A 14,363-nucleotide genomic window follows, 5' to 3' on the forward strand; every position below is an offset into this window, starting at 1 on the left:
GATAAGAGTTAATATAGTGAAACACTTAATGATTAATTAATTTAATTTTTAAAAATATTTACAAAGTCGTATTAGTTGGTAAATAAATTAAAATAAAAAGTAGCTTCTAATAGCACTTATTGAGAACTAGTCCTAATTATTTCTCTGATGCTTTGTGTGACACCGGCCACTAGTACGAAACAGCCAAAAAATATTAGAAATAAATCCTTAAATAAAATCCAATTGTTTCTTCCAAGACCTCGTTCCCACTTGAAAATGAGATCCAGTATGGACGGGGCTATGAGACCAAGGAAGGAGTAGAAGAAAGCTCCTTCTAGGCCTATAACTTGTTCAAGACTTGGTAACGTCGCTGCCGCAACCACTAAAATAAATAATGTGTCAATTTAGCAAACGATAGAAGTTTTTCTTCAAATAAACATGAAAAGACCCAGTAATTCTTTACGGCAAAATAATTGTGCACTCCCGAGTTGAAGGATTAAGTTAGTCGATACAGTTGTAATAGTTAATTGTAACTTTGAGCCACGGCTCGAATTGGACGATGGCGTTCACGTTAGTAAAATTTATAGGGTTCGAAAATTATAATTGCTTGAGTTCAGGTGGGTCAAAAGCTGGTCTGATGATCTTGACGATGATGATCATCTGGTGTCTGATGGCCAAATGCTTATACACAATGCAGTTTTTTTTTATTGCAGACATCTGTGTGGACGAGCTCACAGCCCACCTGGTGTTAAGTGGTTAGACTCCATAGACATCTACAACCTAAATGCGCCACCCACCTCGAGATATAAGTTCTAAGGTCTCAGTATAGTTACAGTTACTTATCATTGCGGAGATTTTTATTTAAGCACAAGTTAAAATAAAAATATTTTTGGACTTGTTCTGGCTTTAAGATTTCATTAATTCATTGGAACATTGCAGCATTATAATATGCTGTAGAATGTGACATAGTTACATTAAAGTTACCCAGAATTATTCATAAAGGTGTGATTGTAACTATACTGAGACCTGTCTGTAACTATACTGAGACCTTAGAACTTATATCAAGGTGGGTGGCGCATTTACGTTGTAAATGTCTATGGGTTCCAGTAACCCCTTAAGACCAGGTGGGCTGTGAGCTCGTCCACCCATCTAAGCAATAAAAAAAAGCATGCAATAAAATTACGAGCATGCAGTTAGGTTTTAGGAAATATAGTGACTATTATATTATATGTGTCTTATTAATAATTTACCAGTAAGAGCGGCAAAAACCGCTCTCATGACTGCTTCCGTGATGTTATGGTATTTTTGCGCTACATGATCTTTAGTATTTCGCCATACTATCTCCATAGGTACGTAGAACTGTAGAGTATAGGTGAAGAATATGGCTAGAATTATGAAGATCTTTGCGATTAGAGCTGGTCTGAAAATTCAAAATGTATTTAATTTTTATTTATAGCATTAGAAAGATAGAGGAGTTCAGGATCCGCCTTCTGTTAAATGGTAACCGAAGCCCCTGTTGTGTCAATAATTATAGACACCAAACAACTTTGGGGTTTCAAACACGAATAACTAAACTATGTTACAGAAGAATTTGTAATGTAGTAGGTATAAGGTGTGCTGAAATATAGTAGGTACTATTACGTCAGAAATGTTCACGATTTCTACCGTGAAGGAATAATATCGTGTAATAAAAATCAAACCCGCAATATTATAATTTGCGTAATTACTGGTGGTAGGACGATTTGAGAAACCGCACGGGTAGGTACCACGAGCCTGCCTATTTCTGCCGTGAAGCAGTAATGCATTTCGATTTGAAGGGCGGGGCAGCCGTTGCACTGTAAAAACGGAGACTTAGAACTCATGTCTCAAGGCGGGTGGCGGCATTTACGTTGTAGATGTCTATGGGCTCCCGTAGCCACTTAACACCAGGTGGGCCGTGAGCTCGTCTACCCATCGAAGCAATAAAAAAATATATATCTCATTCTTGGTCTTGGTGCCCTAAGTGATAAGACGCCCGGTGCATTCGACTCGACTGATGCAACTGTGCCAATGTTCGTATCCCGCTAGCAGGAACAAATTTTTGTAATAAAATATGTAATTAGCAGATGCTTACAAATTACTCATGCTGACGGGATAACATCGTGACATTAAAATCCAATTCGCAAATCTACTAGTGGTAGGATGTCTTGTAAGCCTGCATCACCTCGTCTATTTTTGTTGCGAAGCAATAAAACATACGGGCTTGAAGGGTGGGGCAGCCGTTTTAATAAATGAGATTTAGAACTCATGTCTCAAGGTGACGGCATTTATTTTGTATAGTTATTTAACACCAGGTAGGCAGTGAGTTCGTTTACCTGTCTAAGTATAAGAATTATTGCAAAACTTACATTTCACCAGTATCTAAATTCAGGGTAATACTACCCATAGCTTGGTCTCCGTACTTGACGTATCCAAGGAAGCCCATTATCATATATAGTAAGACCACAACGCTCATGGTTAAGTTCAGTACCCCCGGACAACCTAGAAAGTGTTGAGGTTTAGCCATTGTATTTTCTACCGGTAGTACAACTCCGATTCCTTCCATTGCGAAGATAACTGTACTGAAAAAAGTTTTTTTTCAAGTTCAGAATACAAAAAATGGTCTTCACAGTGCTTGTAAGTATGGACGGGTGGACCAACTCACGGCCATTGTATGGTGTACAGTGGTTTAATGATTCTTCCTTGAAATATTTGATGTTGATGTCTTAGTTGTATTGAACTACTGAGTATCATATTTTCAATGATATTCTTCAAACGCTTTGTGGCGATATTTGGTCGATGTGGTTTTTTCAATGCAGATTTTTAATATTGGCATTCTTATTCTAAATTATGTTGTAATGTATTAGAATAAATAAATAAATACATCGCCTTTGACATTTACATAATCTATAAAATAATATTATTGTATACATAGTCTTATTCTTACTGGCTGATGATGACTGGATGATACAACAAGGTACGAATTGAAATTATTATTGGTAATGATAATTAGTTAATTGGTTGCAAAAGGAAGGATTTTGGATTTAAGTCATATGTAAAAATGATATTAACAGCCAGTTTTATTCTTGTTAGTTCAAAAGTACAAGATGTAAAAAAAATACATACTTAATTCAATTCAAGCGACAATATATACCGAAACTCACCCAATGAATAATGGTAAATTTCCGATGTTTACTGAAGTTGGTCTAGAATCAAGATCGGGAAATTCGTTGCAAATGTAGTACAGGCAAATCAAGAAAGTGAGGACCAGAAGAATATTGGCGAATCCCGAAAACGGAGCTAAGTACTTTAGATTTTCTATTTGAGTGAAAATAAGAATGGGTACTAGGAACATAAGGCAGTACATTGTTTCGTTGATGCCATTGTCTGCGTAGAAATAATCGACGATCTGAAATTAACAATAAATATTACGGTCGAGTATTCTGTCTGTCCAAGATGTTTCTTAACTGAACCTTCGTTAATCGAATTTCCTAAGAAAAAAATCGGCTGTATGAAAATTTTTTTCGAAACCTTTAATTGTATGCAGCTGGGTCAACTTAAGTCGGTCAGTATGTCGTAAGGTAAACCTTGACATTCACGTTATTTAGGTTTCAGTAACCACATGCCATCTGGTCAGCCGTGAGCTTGGTTAATGACATTAAAAAAAGTAGGGTTTCTTTTCTAACATTTTCTACAAAAATGCGTGTTATGATAAAGCTTCTATAGTCACGCTGATTGCAGCAAAATGACCAAGGTAGAGCTCTAGTCCTGATCGGAGTAAGTGTCTTTCTGAGTCTTTTGTTATTCAGGGTTTGGAATACTCATTATTGTCTCGTATGTATTTTCGTCACTCATAATACAGGAGAAGCCTCTAATTGAAATTGCTGATGTCTCATATTATCTTTCTCGATGCTCGTAAGTAAACTTCTATTAGTTGTAGTAGTAATTCTTGTAGTCAGTAGTTGTTGAGTATCTAGATACCTGCTGAACTGACTCCACAAGTAAAATGACATATACAGCACAAGCGCCAAGAATAGTAAAAGCCATTGCCCAGTCGATAAATATCCTGAAATACACACAAGATGATTTTTAATTAATTTTAGACGTAACATGATCTCTTATTCATACTTATTAAATAAAGCACAATTTGTTTTGTGGGAGTAAGAGCAATTTTTTTTATTGGCCTTGTAGGCAGACGAGCATACGGCCCACCTGGTGGTGAGTGGTTACCGTCGCCTATGGACTTCAGCAATGCCAGGGGCAGAGCCAAGGCGCTGCCTACCGCTTAATACGCTCCACAAGCCTCTTTTAAAGAAGGACACGTCATAGCGCTCGGGAAACACCGTGGAGGGGAGCTCATTCCATAGCATAGCATATTTGTTATATTTAATTTAATTTATTTATAAGTTACAATATATTTTTCTGTTTTACCGTGAAGCTCTTGAAAACTTTCTTAATGTTTGCGGACCAGTAGCGAAGACCGCTTCTACAGTTTCAGCATATCCTAGCGATGGTACTTTTGCTACACGTGATACATCTTGCGATGTTTTCACCTGAAAAATAAGGTCTATTTTGTTTGAAGTACTTCAATGACACTAATTGCTGGTGGTAGGTCCTCTTGTGAGTCCGCGCGGGTAGGTACCACCACCCTGCCTATTTCTGCCGTGAAGCAGTAATGCGTTTCGGTTTGAAGGGCGGGGTAGCCGTTGTAACTATACTGAGACCTTAGAACTGATATCTTAAGGTGGTAGCGCATTTACGTCGTAGATGTCTATGGGCTCCAGTAACCACTTAACACCAGGTGGGATGTGAGCTCGTCCACCTATCTAAGCGACAAAAATTTTTTTTGAGGCATTTTGATCTTTTTTTGTTGTTTGATTAAGGGCCAAATTAAAACCTTAATAATGTTATGAGTACATACGTATTTGTCATGCAAATTAAACTTATACGAATCATGAAAACACCAAAAGTTATTTGTGTCTTGAAAACACGAAGTTTAATGACATTTAGTATTTTCTTGCGGTGACGTAAATGAATGCATTACCAACAAATAAACGCAGTGCGTGCAAATGTAACCCAAAATAATTGTCCCGAAAATGCCAACAATCGTTCCTGCATTCTTGAACGCTGCCGGCATAGCTAAGATGCCTGATCCGAGGGATGACTTCAAAAGGTTTGCGAATGATCTGACATCACTGAAAAATGAAAAGTAAGTACATATATAAATGAAGCTCAAAACACATTTAGACGGTCGAATTAGTAGATTATATTATTATGTTGAGCGCTTCGTAGATATAATCCATTCCTGAAGCTTTTTCTCATCGTATCTATACTAATATATAAATCTACAGTGGTTTTACGGATGTTCCGTTATAACTACTGGTATCTATACTAATATATAAATCTACAGTGGTTTTTACGGATGTTCCGTTATAACTACTGAACCATGCATCCGATTGACTTGAAACTTGGTATCCATGTACCTAGAAAATACATGTACTTAATGGATAGGCTAGAATTTACATGAGTGTTGGACTCCCTAATAATAATGACTATAAATAATAATGTTAATTTGAAATGCCCCGCGAAACGGGTGAGTATGGCTAGTTAATTTCTATAACTTGTACGAATGACAATTAAGTTAATATTTGTTTGCCTTTACAACTAGATGCCAATACTTTTTACTATATTACTTACGAATTAGGATGTTCCAATTTCCTGTTCTGAAACGGATCATATGTATTTAGTTCTACGTCATTGTCTTTGTTTTTTGGATTTATTGTGTTAATCGAAATAGTCGACGGATATATTCCATTTCCTGTTATCACAGCACTGAAATGGAAAAAAAAGAAGTTAATTAAGTAAAATAATTTTGTCAACTACGGAATATTTGTTTAACCGATAATTGAATATATGAATTTACTGCAATTGGTATTTATTTATTGCTAGATGGGTGGACGAGCTCACAGCCCACCTGGTGTTAAGTGGTTACCGGAGCCCATGGACATTTACGACGTAAATGCGCCACCCACCTTGAGATATAAGTTCTAAGGTCTCAAGTATAGTTACAACGGCTGCCCCACCCTTCAAGCCGAAACGCAATATTGCTTCACGGCAGAAATAGGCAGGGTGGTGGTACCCAACCGCGCGGACTCACAAGAGGTCCTACGACCAGAAAACCACCGGTATTGTCAATTTTGAAGAAATAGCTTCTGTTGCAGATCCCGAAGAGGATCACAAATGACAGTTTATAGAAGTTTCTATGTGTATTTAAATAAAACATTGGAACAAGAACATATCTTCAAACGCTTACAATGTAAGGATTTATTTTATGGTTTGGATTTGATAGCGATACAAAGTTTGCGACGATTAAAATACCTTATCAGATTTCTTGTGTAACATTAAGGATTTATTGTTAGGTAATTAAGCATGTCTGGGATGAATTACTGTTTGAGTTCGACATTGCGTATTTCAGTGTCATTCGAAAAAAGAATTGTACTGAACTGAAAAATTTTGTGGTTGAACTTTTAATTAATTAAGAATACAAATATCTTTTTGTCTTTTTTTAATATTCTGATATAAAAATTTGATATTAATATTATAATACACTGGAATGTCTTTGTGTTTTATTGATATAGATACCTGGTACGTGTAACAGTGAGCCAATACAGAATGCGTTCTTGGCGACTATTTTCGCCACGGATCCAGAATTGACTATGTTCCATAATGTTTTTCGAATGTAGTGATTATTGTTAAGTTCCACTCTTAGCGGTATTTTTCTACGTTGGTCAACATGATTCTAAAATGTCAATAGCTGTGACCATTGCTTGCCATTATATGTTTTGTGTTATGCTTGAACTTCATGATAGGCACAAACTAAACACGTTTATATCAGCACAAATTTCAATTTTACACATATCAGGTTAAGAACGAATACGTTATTTCAATTAGGAAAATTGTTATAGATTTCTCCATGCCCCCCAAACTACTGTAAGATTTCCGTGTTTATTTATTATTTAAATATTCTGATTGCTTATGACAAGTATGTTTAATAAAAAGCACGTGTTACAGTTTATTTTTCAATATATCTTTATTCTCTGATCCATATTTGGGTTAGTTGGTAACTGTAGCTTATGAACGCTGCCAGTTCTTATGATACGACGCAGAAGTCTCAATCGACGAGTTAACGCTAAATTGTGTCTTTAAAGCTAACAAATAACACTGATCAATGATTAAAATCTAATCTAAAAAAATAGGAAGTAATTTTTATTTTAAGTACCCTGTTCTATACTAACACTCGTTTTCTGGAATAACAAAACATATTATTAGCTTACATTGCACATAGCTTACTATTAAATTATGTGTTTCCTAAGCATCAGTTAGGATCATAAAATAACAATATTAAGCGAGTGTAAATTTGTGACTGAGCAAATAAATACGCTTTGCTCGATACAAAATACGATCAATCTAATACTGTCATTTTCTGTTTAATAATGTCTTCAACTAATTCGACTAAATCCTAGTTCTAATCCTGTCAACTTATTTTTCATAAATAAGTCCCTATTATCGTGTTTAGATTTCCGCAGTGAAGGAATAATATTGCGTATTAGAAATCAAATCTATCAGATTTACAATTTTTTTGCAAATTACGAAAGTCTTTTTTTAATCCCGTGAATCGTTTTTGGGTTCCACTTTAGAGTGCGGTACCAACGGTATTCGATCATATTGTCTTTTAATGAACGAAGTTACAGTTACAAGATATAGTTACAATTACAAATTTGGTACATGCCTATAAGATCAAATATTCTCCATGATATGAATGAATCCATTCGGCTTATTGACAGCAGGAAATCACACGGCTTCGATGTGGTTACAAAATAAATATTTGCCCAGATTGCAAGGAAGGTGATTATATTGATGGCAGCTCTGTTTAAAAACACCACTAGAATTGGAAACTACCCACGTATTTCATATAAAAATTCAGACTGTTGTCTGACATAAAGACTGTTGTCTTTTTTGACATTAATAAGTGGTGTTGAACACAACACCACTTTCACTGTCGATGGATAGACCATTTCTGGTTTTTGGCAACTTGTGATAAATTGTCACTTTTTTTAAAAATGAATTTATTGCTGTGGTGAATAGATAATGTTACGCATGACTAAATCGTAAAAATTTTCGTTCGATCTTAGTCCCTTCTTTTGTACAAGAGTAAATTCAATTAGAAGTCGACTGAAGCCTTTCAGATGTGGTACTGGGAGAAGATGCTGCAAATACCTTGGGTGGTGGCACATCAGACCAACGCATCAATTCTGGAAGAACAAGATGTCGCCACAGGACTTTCCACCACTTGTCTACGTAGGATTTTCGAGTTTTTGGGTCACGTTGCGAGCGAACGTGACCCAAAAACCAAAAAAGAAAGAAGTGTGACAAACTCGAAAGAAGGGTGACAAACTCTAAAATATCCATCACCGGCAAAATGGGAGGAAATAGGCCAAGGAGGTGTAGTCCCACGCGCTGGTCCAATAAAATTAAGAAGACATTAGACTCCAGCATCAATGTCGCTATATACTGCGCAGAGGACAGGAAAGAATGGAGGAAAATAGTCCGAACAAAGATGCTCTGTAACAGCCACGACCCTCAGCACTGAGGAAAACAATGCAAGGAGGAGGAGGAAGTTTAATTAAGATTCACAAAATAATATAAGATGGTTTCGGATTTGGAATTCTTCACGGTGCGTTGTCCAAGCATTTCATCGATCTTTATGCAAAAAAGAATATTAATAAAAACGTAAATAAATAATAAAAAATATTTTGATTTACCTAACATCAACTTATAACTGACTAACTACAAACGTTAATAACGGGTCGTTAATAACGGATTTCTTTACCTAAGATGTTGCCGTTTTACAACACTGGCCATTTGAAACATAATTTACGCATAGCTGGCAATAAATTCCAAATTCGAAAATTTTTTATTTCAAAAATATGGAGTTCAGTTTTTAAATTCAGTCATTTGTTTATTCATTAGTGCTTTATTTTTACCAAACTATTTTGGCATTGATTGGATAAGATAAAAATACGAGTTCCGTTGCGGTGGAATTGTCGTAAAAACTCACAACATTAATGACGTGTAAAAGAGTCAATACTACAAAGGAGCGCATGACTCGTTATTGGTTTCAATGCCTCCGATATGGAAATTTTGATAAAAAAAAAATTAGCTCCGTGGTCGTACGAAAACTAAGGTAAACAAAAACGAATTAAAGGCTACAGTAGAAGCTGACGATATTCAATCTACCGGTGGATTAGCAGCAGCTTTTGACGTTAGGATCATAACAATATTGGTCCATCTGCGACAAATGTGTTAAGGTATGTTTTGCGTTGTTTAACAGACACAGAAGTGAAGGGATTTTGAATTGCATTTTCATTTGCAATGAAAAATGTATTCTTTTTGGTAAGCGGTCATCGTGTTGGTTGGATTCTGGTTCAACACCTAGTAAGTGCCCCAAACGAAAACTTAGTCCTTAAAAAAATATGGTCGCTATTTTTTTATGTAGTGCCGGTATCAGCATTACTGCGGATGTTTTCTGTGAGGCACAATGGTGGAGTACCTCGCGTATGTTCGGCAATCCTTGTTAATCGCTCGTTTCCCCTGATCCTACACGACAACGCTCGGCCTGATACGGAGCAACAGATGGTCTTTTAGCTACCAGAGCTAGGGTTAGAAATTTTACGTCATCCACCGTACTGCCTTTGAGCTTGTTGACTCCCCTACACTTGTTTTTTTTTTCGTTGACTTCTTCAAGAAGAGCATTGAAAAAATACCACAAAAGAGGCCGCAATATATCGATACCATAGTTGTATATTTTGATTGAGAAAAATAAATAATATTTATTAACTAAAAAAAATCTTAAAAAGTTTAAGGTTATTTTAATTTACTGCGGCAATTTCATAGGTAAAAATCTATTTATTATCTATGTATAATATTACTATGATTTACAATAATTTTATTTTATTGCTGATGATGTGTGGAAGAGCTCAATCCCTGACTATATAGCCGTAGTTAATTGTGAATGATCAGCGTTTTGAGAGAAGTGGTAATGATTTCAGTTATAAACAAAAGGTTAACGCTTTCGTCAATATTTCAACAACGTATTTATTCAAAACCACTATCTTTTTTTTTCGTTACGAATTAATTCCGAATTCCAATTACGTTAGGTAATCGTACGAATTATTTAATCATCGTTTATGTAGAGGTAAACAGAACGGGTTTGCGTGCCATTGACGACCGGCATATGTGTTATGTAAGGTAAAATCGATATTCATGTTGTACCACGGCCCGCGACTTGATTTTGGCCCCATGATTAATGGTGTTTATGGCGATGACCAACAAAAGAACTAAAAGCTTACTAGCAATCAAAATGAGTCTAGATAAAACTAATTTTTTTTAAAATCTAAAACTACTGACACCAGACAACTCATCAGATTGACCACTCACCACCACCAGATCGGACAAAACACCAGATAGGCGTTTGGTAATATTGGCCGGGCTCATCTCAACAATTAAGTTAGTTACTAAATTGCTACCAAATCAAGAACAAGAGTAATTTGAAGAGATGTAATTTGAATTCATAAAACTATAAACAGGAAAAACCTATTCTGAATATCGCTTTTACCAACGACGCCGTCACAGCAATTGATTAATGTAAAAAGTCCGTATTATATGACGTATAGGATTTTAATTAAATAGAATAAAGTCGCAGTGTGTGGATATAACACTCGGTATATATTCAACACTACTGTTAAATGTTAAATGTTATGGATAAATCTTGGTTGATGTAACGTAACAGGGCTGATAAAATTTATACTCTGCAACGCGACAGTCCATCAACCTATTACACGCATTCATAAAACACTAAGAATTCGATTTGTCATTTAAAACAATATAATATTTTAAATCTAAATTGACCGGTAGTTCACGACGATAATGCAGCAGACGAAGAAAAAATAGAAACTTTGGCGGGAGCATAGACTGTAGGTGTAGTAGGAATTTTAATAGAAATAGTTCTATAAATATTTATATTTCATTTCATATATTATTGAATTTTCGAACAAAAAACACGTCATCTCGGATCCTCCTGATCCACTAACGGTGCTTTTAGGTACTTCAAGCACCGGTCACCGTTCTCATCGAACCCGTCGCTTGCGACGAAGGGCTCGACGAGTAAATTAACTCTCAGACACAGCCCACTGAGTTTCTCGCCGGATCTTCTCAGTGGGTCGCGTTTCCGATCCGGTGGTAGATTCTGCGAAGCACGACTCTTGCTAGGGTTCGTGTTAGCAACATCGTCAGGTTTGAGCCCCGTGAGCTCACCTACTAAAGTTAGGGTTACGCTGAAATAGCCGCTAGGGCTATCAGCTTAGGTAGGAAAAAAAAAAAAAAAAAAAAAAAAAGAACAAAAAAGCTTTGCATTTTTAATTTGAAATGAAAATTAGAGACCTATATATCAAGGTGGATGGCGGCATTAACGTTGTAGATGTCTATGCGCTCCGGGCACCACTTAACACCAGGTGGGCTGTGAGATCGTCCACCCATCTATACTATAAAAAAATAAAAATAAAAGTGATATGAGCCCAGTTTCGAAATTGCTACTTGTCGCATGACACCGCTGAGCCAAGAGAGTGCATCAATACAAACGTTTGATATTTGTTAAACAATAGCACCTACTAATGTTTTATACATACGCTGTTTGTATAATTAATAGATCTCGAGAAAATAGTTGTTAGAAAACGTTAAATGTTATTGAATGTTCGAAAACACTGCAATAAGTAGATTTATTAATAATTAATCTATATATATAAAAATTAATTGCTGTTCGTTAGTCTCGCTAAAACTCGAGAACGGGTGGACCGATTTGGCTAATTTTGGTCTTGAATTATTTGTGGATGTGCAGAATAGGTTTAAAAGGTAGATAAATATGAAAATGCTCGAAATTAAATAAAAATAACAATATTATTTTTCCTTTGATGTGTCCCCCGTCGGACGGATTCCTTTTGTTTGTTTTAAGTTTATTTTATACTCAAGTTTAGGTTTTTTATTTATCGATTGAGGCACTACGAAGTTTGCCGGGTCACCAAGTTAATAATAAAAGATTAATTGGAAGAAAAAAAAATTATGAGATCACCAAATAAAACTTACGTGGAGCTGAATTCTTTCATGTTATACGAGTTTGCCATTTTCCACTCAAATACTATCAGCACTGGCACTTTTATTTTTTTCTCTTACAATTCGTAATTTATTAGCTGTTTTTATGTTTATACACTGGCGTCATTCTGTACGCGCAGCTTTTGCTCGAATGTTTGTTGTATGGTACAATATTCGTGATTTTAGTCTGACTCACAATGCGCGTCGCGATGCGACCGAGATGTATATACAAATACGTGTGATCGTTTCAGGGACCAGTTTGGCAACAATATTTGGCTCAAGGGCGCTGTTTTAATAATCCGTTGACGTTGTAAATATTTAATTATTCTATTTAAACTACAGAAGATTATATTATAATATTGTTAAACTGAACAGGACGACAGTCGTCGTGGCCTAACGGATAAGACGTCCGGTGCATTCGTGTTGAGCGATGCAACGGTGTTCGAATCTCAGGCGGGTACCAATTTTTCTGATGAAATATGTACTCAACAAATGTTCACAATTGACTTCCACGGTGAAGGAATAACATCGTGTAATGAAACCCGCAAAATTATAATTTGCGTAATTACTGGTGGTAGGACCTCTTGTGAGTCCGCGCGGGTAGGTACCACCACCCTGCCTATTTCTGCCGTGAAGCAGTAATGCATTTCGGTTTGAAGGGTGGGGCAGCCGTTGTAACTATACTTGAGACCTTAGAACTTATATCTCAAGGTGGGTGGCTCATTTACGTCGTAGATGTCTATGGACTCCAGTAACCACTTAACACCAGGTGGGCTGTGAGCTCGTCCACCCATCTAATCAATAAAAAAAAAGAAAAAAGTCTATAATAAACATATAATTAATTTCGTAAATTTTATTTGAATTTTTTTTACTTATTTCGTTATAAAAGAGGCTAAACAGAAGATATTTTTATCTGTTGTAGTTTTCTTTCATTGCTTAGATGGGTAGACGACTTCACGGTCCATCTGCTATTAAATTGTTTCCAGAGGCCATAGGCATCAACAGCGTAATTGCCGCCACCCTTTTTGGGACATGAGTTCAAGTCTCAGTTTTAAAGTAGGTACAACGGCAGTCCGACCCTTGAAACCGGAACGCATTACTGCTTCGCGGTAGACACCAGCATGGTTGTGGTACCTACACGAGTGGACTTATGAGACGTCCTGCCGCCAGTAAAAACTTTAATACGAAAATCGACCTATCGAATCTGCACGTCAAAAGACCTGTACTGGTGGTGGTGAGTGATTGGGATTCTGGCGGGTCGGTAGGTTTCTAAATAATACCTGCGAATATAAATGTTCACGAAATAATAGGGGTACTGAAGGTTAAGCATAAGAAAGACGTAGCTTATGCAAGAGGGATTGTGTATTTTTATTGCGTAGACACTTCTACTGTTTCCCTACTTTGGAAAACAAGAAGCTTTGCTGGAAAAAAATCAATACAGTACATGGCGTACGTAGAAGGCGTACGTACACCTTAAGAAGGGCATTGAATTATCACTGCGCTGGGAGATATGCATCCACAAAATGGTTGCATATTTTCTATATAGAAATTGATAGAACTAACAATATTTATAGGATAACTAACTTTCTGTTTAAAAAAGAGTAATTTCGTAGGTCAAGACCTAGTATTAGAAGACTGGATATACATACATGTATTTGGGCATCTCGTTTTCTATATTAACACTTCCTACATTCAAACTGTCCGATTTTTGAAAAATGCTACCTGGTGGCTGCATTTGGGCACCTCTGTCAGCTCGTCAAACAGTCACTATACGTAGATGTAACAGTATGAAATATATAAAGTTCATAGTCTGTTATTGTTTATTTACTTTTATTAATTGTGTTTTGTAACTGGTTTTATACTTAATTTCTTTGATCACGATAAGACATTACATCTTGTATTTTTAACCTACCGTCACAATTATATTTATTAATTATATTTTGGTCATTTTATTTGAGCTTTATTTTTATTATACAACTTTATTTACTTCAGTGTTATAGTTCAAGTTAATACATTTTATGTTTGCAATTTAGAGTGTCGAGTCCTATTAAGGTTTTGATTTATGTTGTAAAATTTCAACCACTATCCACAACTCTACTGTAATTCCTATACGAAGTCATATGTGATCAATCACACTCGAATTATTATGTTGGCGCAAGCCG

At 36.0% G+C, this 14,363-nt stretch overlaps 1 protein-coding gene across 2 annotated transcripts; it reads right to left on the reverse strand.

The window, feature by feature from the left end:
- Nucleotides 1-25: 25 nt before the first annotated feature.
- LOC101745963 (proton-coupled amino acid transporter-like protein pathetic) lies at nt 26-14,090 on the reverse strand. Of its 2 annotated transcripts, none has more exons than XM_038014803.2 (9): nt 13,851-14,090; nt 5,695-5,829; nt 5,042-5,192; nt 4,429-4,550; nt 3,979-4,063; nt 3,162-3,406; nt 2,367-2,579; nt 1,230-1,399; nt 26-361 (listed from the first exon to the last, which is right to left on the reverse strand). In XM_038014803.2, the coding sequence occupies exons 1-9, from the start codon at nt 13,934-13,936 to the stop codon at nt 117-119; spliced, it is 1,452 nt and encodes a 483-aa protein (XP_037870731.1). In that variant the 5' UTR covers nt 13,937-14,090; the 3' UTR covers nt 26-116. The 2 variants fall into 2 exon arrangements, with proteins under 2 accessions (XP_037870731.1, XP_012547324.2); XM_012691870.4 differs by lacking the exon at nt 13,851-14,090 and adding an exon at nt 12,196-13,014.
- Between the last annotated feature and the right edge of the window lie 273 nt (nt 14,091-14,363).

The sequence above is a fragment of the Bombyx mori genome, chromosome 13 (assembly GCF_030269925.1).
Source record: "Bombyx mori chromosome 13, ASM3026992v2".
NCBI lineage: Eukaryota > Metazoa > Arthropoda > Insecta > Lepidoptera > Bombycidae > Bombyx > Bombyx mori.